Source organism: Chiloscyllium punctatum, chromosome 1 (assembly GCF_047496795.1).
Source record: "Chiloscyllium punctatum isolate Juve2018m chromosome 1, sChiPun1.3, whole genome shotgun sequence".
Lineage (NCBI taxonomy): Eukaryota > Metazoa > Chordata > Chondrichthyes > Orectolobiformes > Hemiscylliidae > Chiloscyllium > Chiloscyllium punctatum.
In genome coordinates, this window is record NC_092739.1 from 40,010,806 (window position 1) to 40,028,673 (window position 17,868).

General features: G+C 38.5%; 1 protein-coding gene across 9 annotated transcripts in view; it reads right to left on the reverse strand.

The window, feature by feature from the left end:
* wdfy3 (WD repeat and FYVE domain containing 3) overlaps positions 1–17,868 on the reverse strand; it is a 406,146-nt gene that overhangs the window by 171,648 nt on the left and 216,630 nt on the right. For all 9 annotated transcript variants that reach the window (XM_072594588.1, XM_072594809.1, XM_072594597.1 and 6 more), the window contains 5 exons: positions 10,937–11,048; positions 8,999–9,189; positions 7,657–7,809; positions 5,548–5,621; positions 5,296–5,457 (listed from right to left, as the gene is read on the reverse strand). In XM_072594588.1, the coding sequence (XP_072450689.1) occupies positions 5,296–5,457; positions 5,548–5,621; positions 7,657–7,809; positions 8,999–9,189; positions 10,937–11,048 (692 nt within the window). The remainder of the gene's footprint in view (positions 1–5,295; positions 5,458–5,547; positions 5,622–7,656; positions 7,810–8,998; positions 9,190–10,936; positions 11,049–17,868) is intronic.

Below are 17,868 nucleotides of genomic sequence, written 5' to 3' on the forward strand. Positions count from 1 at the left end.
ATAATTCATGACTCAACAAAAATATATCCCAGTATGGAAAGAATTTATGCGAGAGATCAACCACGGCTAACAAAGGAAGTTTAGGTGAGCACTAAGTTGAAACAAAATGTATGTAAAGTGGCCAGAGTCAGTGATAATGTTAAAGACTGGGGTAAATTCAGAATCCTGCAAAGCAGCAGTAAGAATATAATAAAGACAAAGAAAATAAACTACAAGAGCAAACTAGCGAGAACTATAAAAACTGACAATAAGATATTCTTTAAATATATAAAAAGGAAGCGAGCGGTCAAGGTGAACGCAGGCACCTTAGAAAGTAGTTTTGGGGAACAAGGAAATGGCAGATGGGTTAAACAGATATTTTCAATCGTTTTTACAGTAGAAGATACTTTGAACATCCCATTAATACTGAAGAACACAGGGAAGGAATTAAGTATCATCACCATCACTAAACTAGTATTGTTAGACAAACAATGGGGCTAAAGGCAGATAAGTGCCTTGGCCCTGATGGTTTGCATCCTAGGAATCTGAAAGAAGCAGTTACAAAGATAATGGATGCATGGTTTGTAATTTTCTAAAAAAAACTCAAATTGTGGAGAAGTACCAGAGAATTGGAAAACTGGTAATGTGAGAAACCTATTCAAAAAAGGAGGGAGGCAAAAATCAGCTAACTATAGATTGATTACTTTACCATTTATTATCAGAACAGAATTTTAATCTATTAAGGGAGCAACAGCAGAGCATTCAGAAAATCATAATTTAATGAAGTCAGCATGGCCTCATGGAAGGGAATAGAGTCTTACTAATGTATTAGCCCTTTCTGAGGAAGTCTCACCAGATGGATAGAGGGGAACTAATAGATGTATTGCATTTGGCAATGTAGAAGTCACTAAAGAAGGTTAAGTCATAACAGCCCATAGTGTCAGAGCTAGTACACTGGCATGGATAGAGAATTGGCTCACAGGCAAGAAATAGTGAGTGGGAATAAGGAGTTATTTTTCAGGACGGGGACCCATGACCAGTAGAGTTCCATAGGGATCAGTGCAAGCATCATAACTGTTTACAATTTAACTTGCAGGAGGGAAGTAAATGTATTGCAACCAAATCTGTAGATTCCACAAAACAGGTGGAATATAAGGCAGTGAGAGGGATACAAACCATCTATAAAGAGATGTTGTTAGACTAAGTAAGTGGGCAAAATGTTGGCAAATGGGGTGTAACGTGGGGAAAATATGAAGTTGTTCATTTTGGAAAACAGGACAAAAGAACAGAACATTATTTAAATGGAGCAAAACTGCAGAAAGCCGCACCACAAAGGGATTTGCGAGTATCTGTGCGTGAAACACGTGTTAGCTAGCACACACGTACAGCAGTTAATTAGGAAGGTGAAGGATTGGTGGCCCTTTTTTCAAGGGATTGGACTATAAGAGTAAGGAAATCTGACTGCAACTGTACAGCATTCCCTACATCTACCAACCTTTCCTTTCACCCTAGCAGGAATATACTGTCTCTGGATTCTTGTTATCTCATTTCTGAAGGGTTCCCATTTTCCAGCCGTCCCTTTACCTGTGAACATCTGCCCTCAAATCAGCCTAATACCGTCAAAATTGGCCTTTTAGATCTGGTCTATCCTTTCATATCACTATTGTAAAACTAATAGAATTATGGCTCTATTCTCTTATTCCTCAAAGATCAGCAGGGCGGCCTGTGTGTGAAACTGCAGGAGATGGGGTAAGATATGACATGAGTAGTTTGCATCAGCGTTTACTGTGGAAAAGGACATGGAAGGTATACAATGTCGGGAAATAGATGGTGATATCTTGAAAAATGCCCATATTACAGAGGAGGAAGTGCTGGATGTCTTAAAACGCATAAGAGGATAAGTCCCCAGGACCTGATCAGGTGTACCTTAGAACTCGGTGGGAAGCCAGAGACGTGATTGCTGGGCCTCTTAAGGAGATATTTGTATCATTGATAGTCACAGGTGAGGTGGCAGAAGACTGGAGGTTGGTTAACGTGTTGCCATTATTTAAGAAAGGTGGTAAGGACAAGCCAGGGAACTATACAGCAGAGAGCCTGACATCGGTGGAAGGCAAGTTGCTGGAGGGAACCCTGAGAGACAGGACATACATGTATTTGGAAAGGCAAGGACTGATTAGGGATAATCATCATGGCTTTGCACATGGGAAATCATGTCTCACAAACTTGATTGAGTTTTTTGAAGATGTAACGAAGAGGATTGACGAGGACAGAGTGGTGGACGTGATTTATATGGGTTTCAGTAAGGCATTCGACAAGGTTACCCATGGGAGACTGGTTAGCAAGGTTAGATCTCACTGAATACAGGAAGAACTAGCCATTTGGATACAGAACTGGCTCAAAGGTAGAAGACAGAGGGTGGCAGTGGAGGGTTGTTTTTCAGACTGAAAACCTGTGACCAGTGGAGTGACACAAAGATCGGTGCTGGGTCCATTACTTTTCGTGATTTATATAAACAATTTGGATGTGAGCATAAGGAGGTACAGTTAGTAAGTTTGCAGATGACACCAAAATTGGAGGTGTAGTAGACAGCAAAGAAGGTTACCTCAGATTACAATGGGATCTTGATCAGATGGGCCAGTGGACTGAGAAGTGGAAGATAGAGTTTAATTCAGATAAATATGAGGTGCTGCATTTTAGGAAAGCAAATCTTAGCAGGATTTATACACTTAATGGTAACGGAATGTTGCTCAACAAAGAGACCTTGGAGTCCAGATTCATAGGTTCTTGAAAGTGGAGTCGCAGGTAGATAGGATACTGAAGGAGGCATTTGGTATGCTTTCCTTTACTGGTCAGAGTATTGAGTACAGGAGTTGGGAGGTCATGTTGCGGCTGTGCAGGACATTGGTTAGGCCACTTTTGGAAAACTACGTTCAATTCTGGTCCCTTTCTTATTGGAAGGATGTTGTGAAAGTTGAAAGAGTTCAGAAAAGATTTACAAGTTTGTTGCCAGGGTTGGCGGATCTGAGCTATAGGGAGAGGTTGAATAGGCTGGGATTGTTTTCTCTGGAGCGTTGGAGGCTGAAGGGTGACCTTATAGAGGTTTATAAAATCATGAGAGGCATGGATAGGATAAAAGAGACAAAGTCTCTTCCCAGGGGTGGGTGAGTCCAGAACTAGAGGACATAGGTTTAGGGTGAGAGGGGAAGATGTAAAAGAGACCTAAGAGGCAGCTTTTTCACACAGAGGGCAGTATGCGTATGGAATGAGCTGCTAGAGGAAGTGGTGGAGCTAGTATGATTGCAACATTTAAAAGGCATCTGGATGAGTATATGAATAGGAAGAGTTTGGAAGGATATGGGCCGGGTGCTGTCAGGTGGGACTATATTGGGTTGGGATATCTGGTCGGCATGGACGAGTTGGACCGAAGGGTCTGTTTCCATGCTGTACATCTCTATGACTAAATACTTTATGAATTGGCATTTCTACTTAGGCAAAAATAATTTCACCAATTGCCATACAGGTTCATAAATGGTATACTTAAAACTCTTTCAATAACTGTTTACATGTACATTTTTAGAGGATAGTTGGGTAAAGGAAAAGAATTGCAGACAAAATGAAAAGTGAAAAGTAATTACATCTTTCATAAAATGCAAGGGGTTCCTTTATTTTGTAGTACTATACAGGGGGTGTACAACATAGTCTGAGCTGAATTTTGCTCATATTCAATGCAGCACTGAAGAGAATGGACAATTATCAAAAACATTTTAGATTTACAACTGGTCTCTTCTGTACCCAAGTATAACTTCGAGGAAAACAAAAGAGCTTCAAGACACTGGGCAAAGGTGAGTAACTGCTTTTACAACACACCTTTAAGCAATTTTTCTGAATGTGAAGCTTTTATCACAGATAGGCCTGAAAATTTTAAAGTTCAACATATTTTGTTGAAATAACCAAGGAAGTTCATTCCCACCCAAAAGATATTTTTAGATGGAATCACCATAGATAACTGTACAAAATTAAAGGGAATGAAGCAAATGTCATAGAAAACAATAAATGAAATGTGCACATATATTAATTATTATTTTTCGAAGTTGGATTTTAAAACAGAGTTGGAGTTTGGTGATTTGTAAAGATTTTAAAAGGTCAAAACTCATTCCGGAACAGTTTTCCAAATACATAATTGTGAAGAAAGCAATGTATTTATAATGAGGTGCCTGGCAGAGCCCCTGTAGTGTTCATAGATAAGATGCTTATACTGGTGAATTTGTGACTGGCAGAGTAAACAGAACAAATCCGTTCGTTTTGTTTTGACTCCAGGGAAATAGACAGAAGTTTTTCAGCGCAGCTGAAACAAGAGTTTAGCTTAGTTCAGTGGAACCAACCAACTCAGCAGAATTTTCTAGTTTGTCACATTTTAAAGCCAGTAGAGCTTGCACTGAAATTTTAGAAGTGAGATGAGTTAGGCCCTCAGAATTGTGGAAGATTCTTCTCCGCAGAGATGGAAAGGAATTATGAAAATTATCTCCACAGTCCACAGAAATGTATATGGAAGCTGTAAGTTAAGTAGAAAACTAGAGTTGAGTGAGGGGGGATAATTTCTCTGGACTTCAAGTTTTTTTTAAACTGAGTCGAAGGAGTCTTGAATGATAGGGGCGTTTAAGGAACTTTTAGATAAGCATATGTATATGCAAGGAATGGAGGGATATTGAGCAGGGGCAGGCAGAAGGGATTAGTTTAATTGGCATTACATTTGGCACATGTTCGTTCCTGTGCTGTACTGTTCTATGTACTGTTTGTCACAGATTGTGTTGGGAAACAGGTTGAAACTTGGTCTTGCTAGTTATGTTAAGATACTTTAAAAGTATCCCCTATATCTATATAAATTAGTTTCTGTGTCTTTTTTGGTTTAATAAACTTCTATCCTGGTATTAAAGGACATCAACAGCAGAATATTAATATGTTTCAACGACTAATCATTACATTTCAAATAAATGAACAAAAATCATACATACATTTATCAAACCAAATTTCATCCTGGGATGCGACTTTTCCAATCACACCATTAACTGGAATCATTACAAAATCACCTCAGTTATATTATCTTGTATTCAACTGAAGTACATTGCACCTCACCATTATAGTTATTGTGCAACTTGCATAAAGCTTTTCACAAGTAAGCTCTTTTCTGTAATTCCATGGTTTCAGATCACACATATCAATTTTTTTTAAATTAGAAAACATACATCGTACTCAAAAGGATTACTGCAATTCTATTCCTTGGTGACTTTAACATTATTTGCTGTTCTTGAACTCTACCTGAGCAGGTCATTGCTGTTTGGAAAGCCTTGCAGCAAAAGGCTGAGCACGTTACTGATAGCTGCAATGGTCATTTGGGACAAGGATGTATCTCTCAGAGTGAGCAGAAGCTTTGGTACCAATTGGAATTCCCTCATTAACTTGGCATTTCTAGAAGCCTCACTGTAAAAGAGAATCAAAGCAACCTTTTATTCCTAATCACTGTTATTAGCAACATGAATATTTTAGAAGTATCTTGAAATAACATAATACCTTGATTCAGTGAGAAGTTCAATAAAGTGCTCAAACAATGACAGATGAAGTTCATATGGTGCATTAAGCCAGACCTGGAAAAATAAAATATATGTCATAGGTTAAAAATTCTGAGCTGGGAGCTGAAAGTGCTGCAGGACAGCCACTGTCCTGACTACCCCAGAAATGACATTCCTTTAAATGTAAGGATTGGAGTAATCGGCATTAACCAAGTATCACTTGCATTACTTGTTGAAGGTACTGGAATTCTAGAGCTCCATTTTAACAATTTTATTTTTTTAAGGATACACTACTTTCCTAATTGATTTTTCAATCAATACTTACTATTGGAATTCAGTAATATGATCCCGCCTACAAGTGTTGTAAGGCAAGTCTTTGACAAAAAAAATGCAGGGGATCTAAAGAGGACCCTCCCCATATCCCACTGAAATTCTGAGAAAACAGCTTTCCTTTTGGTCACATGTAGGACCATAGAGATGATACAGCAGAGAGGAGCATTTGGCCCTTTTGTCCATACTGACCCAAAGACATCTGGATGCCTATTCTAATTCCATCTTCCTGCACATAGCCAGAGGCCTGCAGCTTACAATACATCAAGACACAGATTGAGGTACTTTTTCAAAGGAGTGTAGGCTCCCTGCCTCCACCTCAACTCAGGTAATAAATTCCAAACACCCATCACCCTCTGCGTAATAAAATTTTTTCTCAAATCTCCTCTAATTCTTGTCACTTAGCTTGTATCTATGACCCCTGGTTTTTGAACTCTCTGCAATGGGAAACAAGTTCCTCCTGTCTACTCTATCTTTACCCCTCACAATTTTGTATACCTCAATCATGTCACCCATCAGTCTTTTCTGTTCCAAAGAAAACAACCCCAAACTCTCCAATCTCTCCTCTTATCTACAATTCTCCTGCTCTATCAACATTTTTGGAAATATTTCCTGCATTCTCTCTAGAGCAATTACTTCCTTCCCACAATGTGACCAGAACTGCACTCAATACTCCAATTGTGGCCTCACCAGTGTCTTATACAGTTTCATCATTATATCCATAATTTTATATTTTATACCTCTGCCAATGAAGGAGGGCATCTCATATTTTTATAACCTCTGCACCGCTACCTTTAGGGACCTATACACTTGCAAGCCAAGATCGCTCATTTTATCTACCCCCCTCAGTATATTCCTGTTTACTGTGTATTCCCTTTTACTGTTTGACTTCCCCAATTACATTACCTCACAATTATTAGAGTTGAACTTTATCTGCCGCTTTCCTGCACAGTCCACCAACCCATCTATACCATTTTGGAACTTGCAGCTATCCACTACATGGGCGATTTCTGTGTAGTCTGCAAATCTCCCAATTGTATCTCCAACATTCAAATCCAAACTGTTAATGTATAAAACAAGCAGCAAAGATCCCACTCCTAACACCTTTCCATTCACACGGGCATCCAGCAACTGTTTCCTGTTACTAAGTCAACTTTGGATCCGATTCGATACATTATCCTATATCCCATTTACTTTTCTGACCAGTCTGCTATGTGGCACCCTGTCAAATGCCTTACTAAAATCCAAGCAGACCACATCCACTACACTACCCTCCTTCTCATTTCCTCAAATAATTCAATCAAATTTGTAAGGCATGATCTTCCCCTAACAAAGCCATGCTGACTATCCTTGACTAGCCCATGCCTTTCTAAGTGACAGTTTAACTGATCTCTCAGGATTGATTCAAATGATTTGCCCACCACTGAAGAAAGACTAACTGTCCTATTATTGTTTTGCATTTCCTTTGTACCCTTTAGAAACAAAACCACATTTGTTTTCCTCCAGTCTTCCAGCACTTCACCTGGGTCGAGTCAAGATTTGAAAATAATCTTCAGAGCATCTGCTATTTCCTCACTGACCTCCTTCAACATCCTAGCAAACAAACCACCCAGCCTTGGCAACTTATCCACAAAGGTTCCAACCCCTCTAACACTTCCCTTCTCATGATGATTTTGACCAATATTTCACACTGCTCCTCTTAGATTACTGTGTGCAAGCAGTCAGTGTTGTGTACTATTTTCTAAGTTACTGTTGTACCACTTCTTAATTTGTGTCTTACATCAAAATCACAAAGCAAATCCTGAAATCCATTAGAATTAGGAATGATACTGGTCTCGTGGCCACTGTCAACAGTACCCACTAACGAAAATGTAAGATGGAGAATATGACTGTTCAACAGAATCCGCTTCTTCTTCAGCAGCATTGCCAGGAGCTAAAAAGAGGAAAAACAACATGTTACTCAGAAATTCTCTCAATTATATTTAGGAAAGAGGTATTGGGAAACTTGAAATAATAATGTAAAGAATAGGAGAGAAATCAATGTGAAAAAAAATCACTTCATTGAAGATTTTCCCACTGGCACATTAGCTCTTTTATTTGAGTGCTTAACTATATTTCAAATATCTCTACTACCTCATTGTCAGATTAGGGTAGTGACAGATTATTCCACATACTTATTATATTTGAGTAATTGAACAATTTTATTATACTAACCACTTATTTTTCCTTAAGCTTATGTCCTCCATAACTACTCTCCCAGTCTATATTGAAGGACATCTTCAGCGCTAACCCTATCTATACCATTCCATTTTAAACAAATTTTCATGAAGGCTAATCCTAAACTGTTTTTCTCCCCCCAGAGTGCAGAACTTGGACTTAACTCATTTTTCTGATTACTCAACCACTACACAATTCAATTTTGCTCTTTTGCTCTAACACAGCCTTTAACTCCAATATCTATTACATGCTTTTTAGTTTAATTGAGAATTTGGTTGAATTGTATTCTGAATGAAGTCCAACAGCAAATTTAAAAACTTGTGTATCCAATAAAGACACATTCAATATCGATCTGCCTCACTCAGTAGAAAGTTTCATTACTTTTCCCCAACATCCAAATAACATCCAGCAAGACTACAAAACATAAATTAAGTTCAAATATTTCTGCCCATAGTCTGAATCTATATATATCCAAATAGTGAATTACAACATAAGCAAAATTTCCCAAAATTTGTTTCATTTATCACTTCATCTGTTTGCAATCCCATCTTTTTGAGCATTTTATTCATTGGCATTTACAGACGACAAAACCACTTCCAAAATTGTTGTAAGCTGCACAGATATGAGGCTCAAAAACAGAAGTTGCTGAAAAAGCCCAGCAAGTCTGGCAGCATCTGTTAAGAGAAATCAAAGCCAACATTTCAGGTCAGGTGACTGTTCCTGTTCTGAGGAAGGTCACCAGATCGGAAACATTAGCTTTGATTTCTCTTCACAGATGCTGCCAGATTTGCTAGGCTTTTGTAGCAACTTCTGTTTTTGATTCGGATTTAGAACATCCGCAGTTCTTTCAGTTTTTACAGATAGAAGGCTGTTCCCTTAAACAAGAATTGCATTGAAGTTCTTACTTGATAGCCCTTAATCCTCTCCATCTCTTTGCTTGCCAGTGCATTACTTTTTACCACACAAACAAGAGCCTTCACAGCAGCGTAGAGGCCTTCAACATCTGATGCCATTGCAACCAAGCCTAAAATAGCAGCTGCTCCACCAATGTATTGTAACGTAGTGGCAACAGGCCTAGGAACAAAGGTCCTCACACCTGACAAAGAAAATCAACAATAATTTAAAAACAAACAAAAATGATGCACTTCAAAACATTTTAAACTTTCCATCAAGAACAATTACTACCAGTAAGCACTATATAAAAAGAAATACTGCAAGGAAGCTTGGTTTTGCTTTTTAATTCTTGTTTATTTTAAATTATGCATTTGAATAATGAATGTCAAAATATTAATAAAAGCTGAATATGAAGTTAATACAGAAAGTGTTTTATTACTTAGCATTATTCCACTAAATTACACACATAACCTCTGCTGGACAGTGAGGGCAAGATCTACCTATAATATAAAGTTAAAGATGGTGTTTTTTAAGATTATTTCAAGGAAACATAGCTTGAATTTTATCTGTGGGCATCAGGTAAACTTGGGCCCATCGTGGAAAGTTTAATATCCGGGCCCATTTCAGGATGCCTTATTTGAACATCGCAGGACCTTTACAGTAATTGTACTGGAGAGGTTGCAAAGGAGATTTACTTGGACTGGAGAGTTTTAGTAATGAAGAGAAATTGCATATACTGGGGCTGTTTTCCTTGAAGCAGGGGAGATTAAGTGGGAAAATGAGTGAGACGCAGAAGATAAGAGGCATACACAGAAGATGGGAAGAAACCATGGAGTTTCCAGGGGTAAAACTTTAAGGCCTGGAGCAGAGATTTAGAGGGGATGAGAAAAAGATTTGTCACCCAGAGGATGGCAGGAATCTGGGACTCACTGCCTGTAAGGGTGGTAGAGACAGAAACCCTGGTAAGATTTAAGAAGCATTTAGATGTACATTTGCAATGCCAAAGCGTACAAGTCTAGTGCTGAAACATGGGACTAGAATAATTAATTGGCTGTTTTTGACTGATGCAGACTTGATGGGCCAAAGACCTCTTTTCAGGTCTCTGTCTCGAACAATCATCATCACAATAAAGTGAGGTTAAGTGGATGAGTGATAAGCAAGTGCAGCAAGAAGCCTGAAGCAGCTGCAATGTATTCAGTAGTCAAATTAAATGGAAGGTTGAAGAGGTGGAGAAGGCTATGCAACCTGTAAGGGCTGAGGAAGCCATCCTACTTCTTTTGGACCAATAGGAAACAAGTTAAAAAAAAACCTTTGCTGGGCTTGCAGTAAATTTACACTCAGTACTTTTGGTTAGGTTAATGCTAAGTGTTGAATCCAGTTAGCTAGAATTAAAACACAAAAATAAAACATTAAAACTAACTATTCAATTTCAGTGAGGCCCTTGCCTGTATGCTAAGTCCTGCAGCATGAACCACAAGAATTAGGTGTAAGCTGCTGCAAAAATGTTAATACTTTCTCCCAAATGCAAGTAAGAAGTTGCTACAATCACAGACGATCATTGGCTCCTTAGAAAGATACGACAGGCAGAGAGTTCAAAACAAGGATAGCCATGTCTTAGATGAGACAGCGGTGTTGAGAAGATAGAGCCATGATGGTGAATTAAGCTGGTGCAGGACGTGATCCTATACTCTTGGCTTCACCCTGTTGCAAATAACCAAATAAACTAACCAAACCTTTCATGTCTCATTTTTGACACTTGATGGGTTAAAATCATGGCTGATGACCAACAATTTTTTTTAAAAAAGATAGAACTTTTGTAATAAAAGTTGACTTTGTATATCATTCTAAAATAACATTGAAGTCAGATTTCCAGTTAATTGTAAGTAAATTCTATACCAATGAATAATTTACAATTTCCAGTGTTGGGCTAACATTAAACAGCACTGTACCTAGGTATCCTATAAGAGCTGCACCAATAGTCCGTGCTGGTCCATTTAAATGCCCTGCAGCATTATGCAACAGTTTTACTGGTGTAGCATTTTCATGCGAGGAAATGGCCATCTGCACAACACAAGAATGTAATCTGAAATTAGCCACCAAAACAATCAACTCAATTACTTTAAACTTTGTAACATTAGAGTATGAGCAATATATTCAAGCGTTATGTGAAACATAAACAAGTTAAACTATCCAACTTGCTTGAGTATTGGTTACTTTTGTAACACATCTTTCCTTATTGCGAGGAAGTTGAGACATGCAATGTATGCAAATAAACTAACTTCCTTCTGTGTCTTCACTTCTTTACCAAATAAAATTTCTATATTCTATTTTTCAACCTACTCATTTTGCACATATGGTCTCACCTCCCTTTCCTGTTTCAAAACAGCAAGTGGAAGTCATTCGCAGCACTGAATGTCTTATGATTCACACAGCATCACTATGTGTCCTAACAACTCTATCTATACAGGGAACTTCTAATTCATTAAAAGGAAGAGGACATCTTTGTGGCCCACAGTCAGTAAATTTACACAAACATACTTCCAACTCTTGGGGCATTGATTGCCTGAAATGGAACGTCTACTTAATCCACTTTGCCTACAACCAGCAATCTTTGGTTCAGTTCAGGTGGAATAAGACTCTGGAGTTGAACCAGCTGGAACTATGTTACTGCCTATTAAACTTTCCTGCTGTAGTTCAACTTTGACTATCAATCTATTGGGTTAATGAGTTGTCGTGTTACGTGAAACCAATCAGGAAGAATCTAAGCCCTAGTGGCTTCTATTCTTTCCAGTTTCATTAGTGAGCTAAGTCAGTGGCTTCATCAGCAACAAGGTTCTGTAGTGTTGTATAGTTAGGTATAGCAGTGCACACTGCCAGAGTATGACTTGGTTTCAAGTTTCAATTCACAGGTGTAAACACTTAGCATCACTTTTTTCCTCATGTAACCAAGCTCTCCCCCTGCTAGGAATTTGGATATTAGTTAGTAGACATGTAACTGGCATTGTATACAATGTTAGAGCCATATAGCACAGAAGCAGGCCCTTCGGCCCAACTCGTCCACATCGACCAGATTTCCTAAACTGAACTAGTTCCATTTACTTGCATTTGGCCGATATCCCTCTAAACTTTCCTATCCATGTATCTATCCAAACATCTTTTAAACATTCTAACTGTACCTGCCTCTACCACGTTCTCTGGTAGTTTATTCCATATACACTCAACCTTCTGCGTGAAACTGGTGACCCTCAGGTCCATTTAAATCCTTCCTCCCTCACCTTAAATCAATGCCTTCTAGTTTTGGACTCTCCTATTCTGGGGAAAAACCTTTGGCTATTCACCTTATCTATGCCCTCATTTTATAAAATTCAAAAAGGATACCCCTCAGCCTCATTCGCTCTAGGGAAAAGGTCTCAGCCTCTCCTTACAACTGAGATTTTCCAATCTTGGGAACATCCTTGTCAATCTTTTTTATACCATTTCCAGTTTAATAACATTCTTCCTATAGCAGGGTGACCAGAATTGTAAGCAGTACTCCAAATGTGGCTTTACCAATGTCTTCAACATGATATCACAACTACTGCACTGCTGCTCTGATCAATGAAGACAAGTATTCCAAAAACACTACTTCTTCACCTGCATACTTATGATGCCACTTTCAAGGAACCATGTACTAGGTCTCTTTTCAACAACATTCCCCAGTGCCCAATCATTAACTGCATAAGTCCCACCCTGGTTGTCTTACCGAAATGCAAAACCTCATTTATCGGCATTAAATTCTACTTACCATTCCTTGGCCCACTGGACCAGTTCATGACGATCTCTTTGTACTCTTAGATAACCTTCTTTACTGTCCACAATATGACTAATTTTGGTGTCATCTGCAAATCTACTAAACATGTCTCCTATAGTCTCACCCAAATCATTTCTATAAATGATGAACAATATGGACTCAGCACCGAATCTTCTGGCACATTGCTAGTCACGAATCTCCAGTCTAAACAACAACCCTCGATCACCACCCTCTGTCCTACCATCAAGCCAATTTTGTATCCAATTAGCCAAACTCTTCTTGGATCTCACGTGATCTAACCTTACTAACCAGTCTACCATGTAGAACCTGGCAAAACACTTGCTATAGTCCATCTAGACAACATTATGCCTTCATCTATCTTCTTGGTCACCTCTTCAAAAAACTCAACACGACCAATTTTGGCGACTCAAGTTTGAGAGACACGATTTCCCATGCACAAAGCCATGATGACTATTCCTATTCAGTTCCTGCCTTTCCAAATGCATGTAGATCCTGTTTCTCAGAATCGCCAGCAACTTATCGGATGCCAACATTATGCTCACCAGTCTTGTAGTTCCCCGGCTTTACCTTGCAGCATTTCTTAAATAATGGCCACCCTCCAGTTTTTCAGCACCTCACGTGTAGCTGTCGATGGTACAAAAATCTCCATTAAGAGCCCCACAATTTCTTCCTTAACTTCCCACAATGTCCTGGGATACACTTGATTAGGTCTTAGGGAATTACCTACTTTTATGCATTTTAAGACCTCTAGCACCACATCTTCTGTAACATGGAATCTTTTCAAGACATCAGTATTTATTTCCCTGAGCTGCCAAGCTTCCATGTTTTTCTCCACGGTAAATACTGACAAGAAATATTTGTTTACTATCTCACTCATCTCCTGCGGCTCCACACATGGATGATCTCATTGATGTTTAATGGTCCCTACTCTGTTCCTGGTTACTCTTTTGTCCTTACTATACTTGTAGAATCTCTTTAGATTCTGCTTTACGTTCTCTGCTGAAGCTATCTCACGTCCCCTTTTTGCCCTTCTGATTTCCCTCTCAAGTGTACTCCTATTATACTTAAGGGATTCACTAGATTCCAACTGCCTATACCTGACATATGCCTTTTTCTTATCCAGAGCCTCAATATCTTCAGTCATCCAGTGTTCCTTACTCCTACCAGTCTTGCCCTTCTCACCAACTGGAACATGCTGGCCTGAACTTTTGTCATCTCACATTTAAAAGCCTCCCACATGCCACACGTCCCATAATCTGCGAACAGCCTTTCCACCAATCAACGTTTGAAAGTTCCTGTCTAATACCATTGGCCTTACCCCAATTTAAAACTTTAACTCCTGGATCAGACTTATCTGTAAAGGCATTCTAAATGGATACCAGGTGTTCAAAATGGTATAATTCACCAAAAAGTTTGCAAAAATGTCAGCAATTCTTTGATCATAACAAAAATACATTTCACATCTCATTCAGATGTAGAGATGCAGAGTCTGAGCAGCAACTGCAATTCAATCATGATAGATACCATATCTTGGTTATAAGAGCACATGCTCTTATCCTGGACATCCAGGTAATGTACTTTAGCAATAATTGCCCCAAGTCTTAGAAATTATTGAAACTTTATCATAGTCAATATTAAGTGTGGTTGAAGGGCCTAGATAGAGCAAATTGTTTTTTTGCCAACTATGTTGATGCCATAGGTATCCAAATCCAATGCTGCATTCTGGGATTATACATCACCAACTACATAAACTACAGTTTACCACGTTAAGGACTTTTACAACTGAGTGTCCATTTTGAGGTTGTCTCATCCTTTAGGACATTCAGTGATAGTGCACATGTCCAGAAATCTTCCTTTCTTTCTATAACTCCATTGTATAAACTAATTCTATAATTTGATCAGTATTGAAGGAAGCTCCGAAATGTTAAAGGGAACTATGGGGACACCTCATACATAAGCATAAACAGAATTGGGATTGTTGTCATTGAAAAAATATCAAGGTCTTGTCAGATCTTTTGTTGTATGTTCGAAAAGGATTGCATTTTAGACTCCACAGGATCACCTCAATGGCTAGGAATAAAATGGACAAACAAATAACCTCAATTTTCTCTCAACATCTCAGTGGCTACATGTTTCATATTGGAGAATTTCTTATTATGTCACTATACACATAATTATGTGAGCGAACATATTGCAAAAACTCTTCGCAAAAGAACTAACTTCCACTTTGATTTGTTTCACAATTTAAAATTAAACTATTAAACATTTTAAGATACATTTAAATCAACAATTGCATTTTCTTGTAAGAAAATGAGTAAACTACTGAACCTTTCCAACATGTTTTAATGTTCATTGAAATTATGGTTGATCTGCATTTTAACTTCATGATTCACCTTGGCTGAGAGCTCCATATCCCGTAATACATTTGATTTGCAAAATTAATAATTTTAAATCTAATTTTGATTAAGTGAACTAGGATTTACTACACATGTACAATAGATTATTACACTTACACTACCCTTTGCATAAAGAAATACTTCCAAAGTTCTCTGTTGAATGATCTGGCTCCAGTTTTAAAAGTTTTACATGGGAGTGCATAGGACATAGGGGACAAAACAGGCTATTTGCTTCAACTAGTCCATGCTAGTGTTTACATTCTATGTGAACACCTTCCCCACTTTTCACAAAAAAATGTACCATAGTCAACATCAACTATCCTCTCCCTTAAATGTTGATCTAGTTTCCTTAAATCAATCTGTAAATATCCTGCAGGACCTCGATGACATCAGTGTCTGAGCTTATAAATAAAAAGCAACATTTGCCAATCAATAACCATCCTCACTATCCCTATAATCGTTTTACTACTCAACAAGATCAGTAATACGCCTTCAATTTTTCACATTTAATTTTAGCCAACAAACTCTTGCAAGCAACCTTAGTGAAGGTTGCCTGAAAATACTACTCAATACAAATAACATCAAAAATGCTGGAAATACTCAGTTGATCTTGAAGTACCTGTCAGAAAACAGGTATGCATGAATATAGTACTTTTCACAATACCAAACATTTTAAACACATTTTGCAGCTATTAAGTATTTTTGAAATGCATTCACTATTGGAATCTAAGTGATCTGACAGCCAACTTGCATATTGCAAATTCCCACAGACCATGAGATAATCAGATTTATGTACTTGTGTGTGTTGATTGACAAATAAATATTGAGGGACGTCAGGGCAAACTCTCCTCTTCTTCCAAATAGTGTCATGGTATCTTTTACCTTGAACTAAGCAGGAACACAGGACCTTGAATTAAGGTCTCATGAAAAAAAAACACCTCAAACACAGCAACTCTCCTTTAGTACTGCATTACGGAGTGTCAGCTTAGAAGTTTATGCTCCAAAACTGTGTGAATCAGACACAAATTGCTACAAGCGAATGACAGCAAATGAACCTAGATCACGGAACTGGAATATTAAATCTTTTCCTCTCTCCAGAGATGAAGCCAGACATGTTGAGTAACTTCAGCATTTTGTCTTTATTTCAGATTTCCATTGTTGTTCCACTTCTTATAAATCTTAGTTAGTTCTCAGTTCCAATTTCTTCACTGATCTAACGTTTGATTTTTTCCTTATGCTAAGCGACAGCTCATGTCTTCTCTAGCATAATTAAGAAATGGTAACAAATGCTGACCTAGCTAATGACACTCACTGCTCATGAAAAAAAATGAAAAACCATTTTGCATAGCCTTTTGACAATGTAAGGGGATGTAATTCCCCATCTTTAGAATTTCATTGAGAACCCAATCTATACTTAATATCATATTGCTCAAAAAGACACTTACTTGAAAATTTTCACCTTGCATTGGTCAGGATAAAGTGGAACAGTAACCAATTTAAGGAAAAACTGATATATACACAGAGGAGTATGCTGATTGGTTGGTAAGTAGACTCTAATCGATAGAGGTGTTGCCATGGAGAATGCATCAACTAATGGTGATAAACAGTTAACTAACAGGTTTTTAAAAAAAATGTAAACCAGGTACTGCCCTGGGAAATGAACTAACAAATAGCTAGACCTATTTTGTTGAGTTGTAACAGAGTCAGTGCTTGGAAATGTTCATTCCGACATGTTCCTATTGAACAGCAGAGTAGACAGAAGGGGATGAACAGAAGGGGATGTTCCTATTTTTTTAAGCCTCATGGACTGCAAAAGAACAGGGTCGTGTGTAATAATATATGCAACTTCCATTCGACTCAACTGTGCCGCACTGCAAGCCCAACTAATAATCCTAAACTGATTGGATACAGAATTTACACCAACACTCGGGATTATCAAGCAAATGTTGTACTATTGAAAAACCACATGGAATTACAAGTTTTACAAGTGAGGCCTGGCTGGTTACGGCCAGTATCTTTCTTACTATGAATGGAAGAGATACGCTGTTTGATACAATCCACCAATCTTTAGTATGTACAACCTACATACCTGGCATCCAATCTACCGCAGATTACTATAAAGAACAAAGAAAATTTACAGCCCAGGAACAGGCCCTTCAGCCCTCCAAGCCTCTGCCGATCCAAGTTCACTGTCTGAACCTATCGCCCAATTCCTAAGGATCTGTATCCCTCTGCTCCCCACTTACTCATGCATCTGTCCAGATGCACCTTGAATCAATCTACCATGCCTGCCTCTATCACCTCTGCTGGCAATGCATTCCAGTCACCCAACTCCCTCTATGTAAAGCACTTTCTGCATGTATCCCCCTTAAACTTTTCACCTCTCACCTTGACCTCTCGCCACGGAATCCTTCACCCTGGGAAAAAGCTTATCCCTATCTACCCTGCCTATACCCTTCATGATTTCGTAGACCTCAATCAAGTCCCCCCTCAATCTCCTTTTTTCTAATCAAAACAATCCTAACCTACTCAACCTCTCTTCATAGCTAGCACCTTCCATATCAGGCAACATCCTCGGAAACCTTCTCTGCACCCTCTCCAAAGCATCCACATCCTTTTGGTAATGTGGTGACCAGAACTGAACACAGTATTCTAAATGCAGACTAACCAAAGT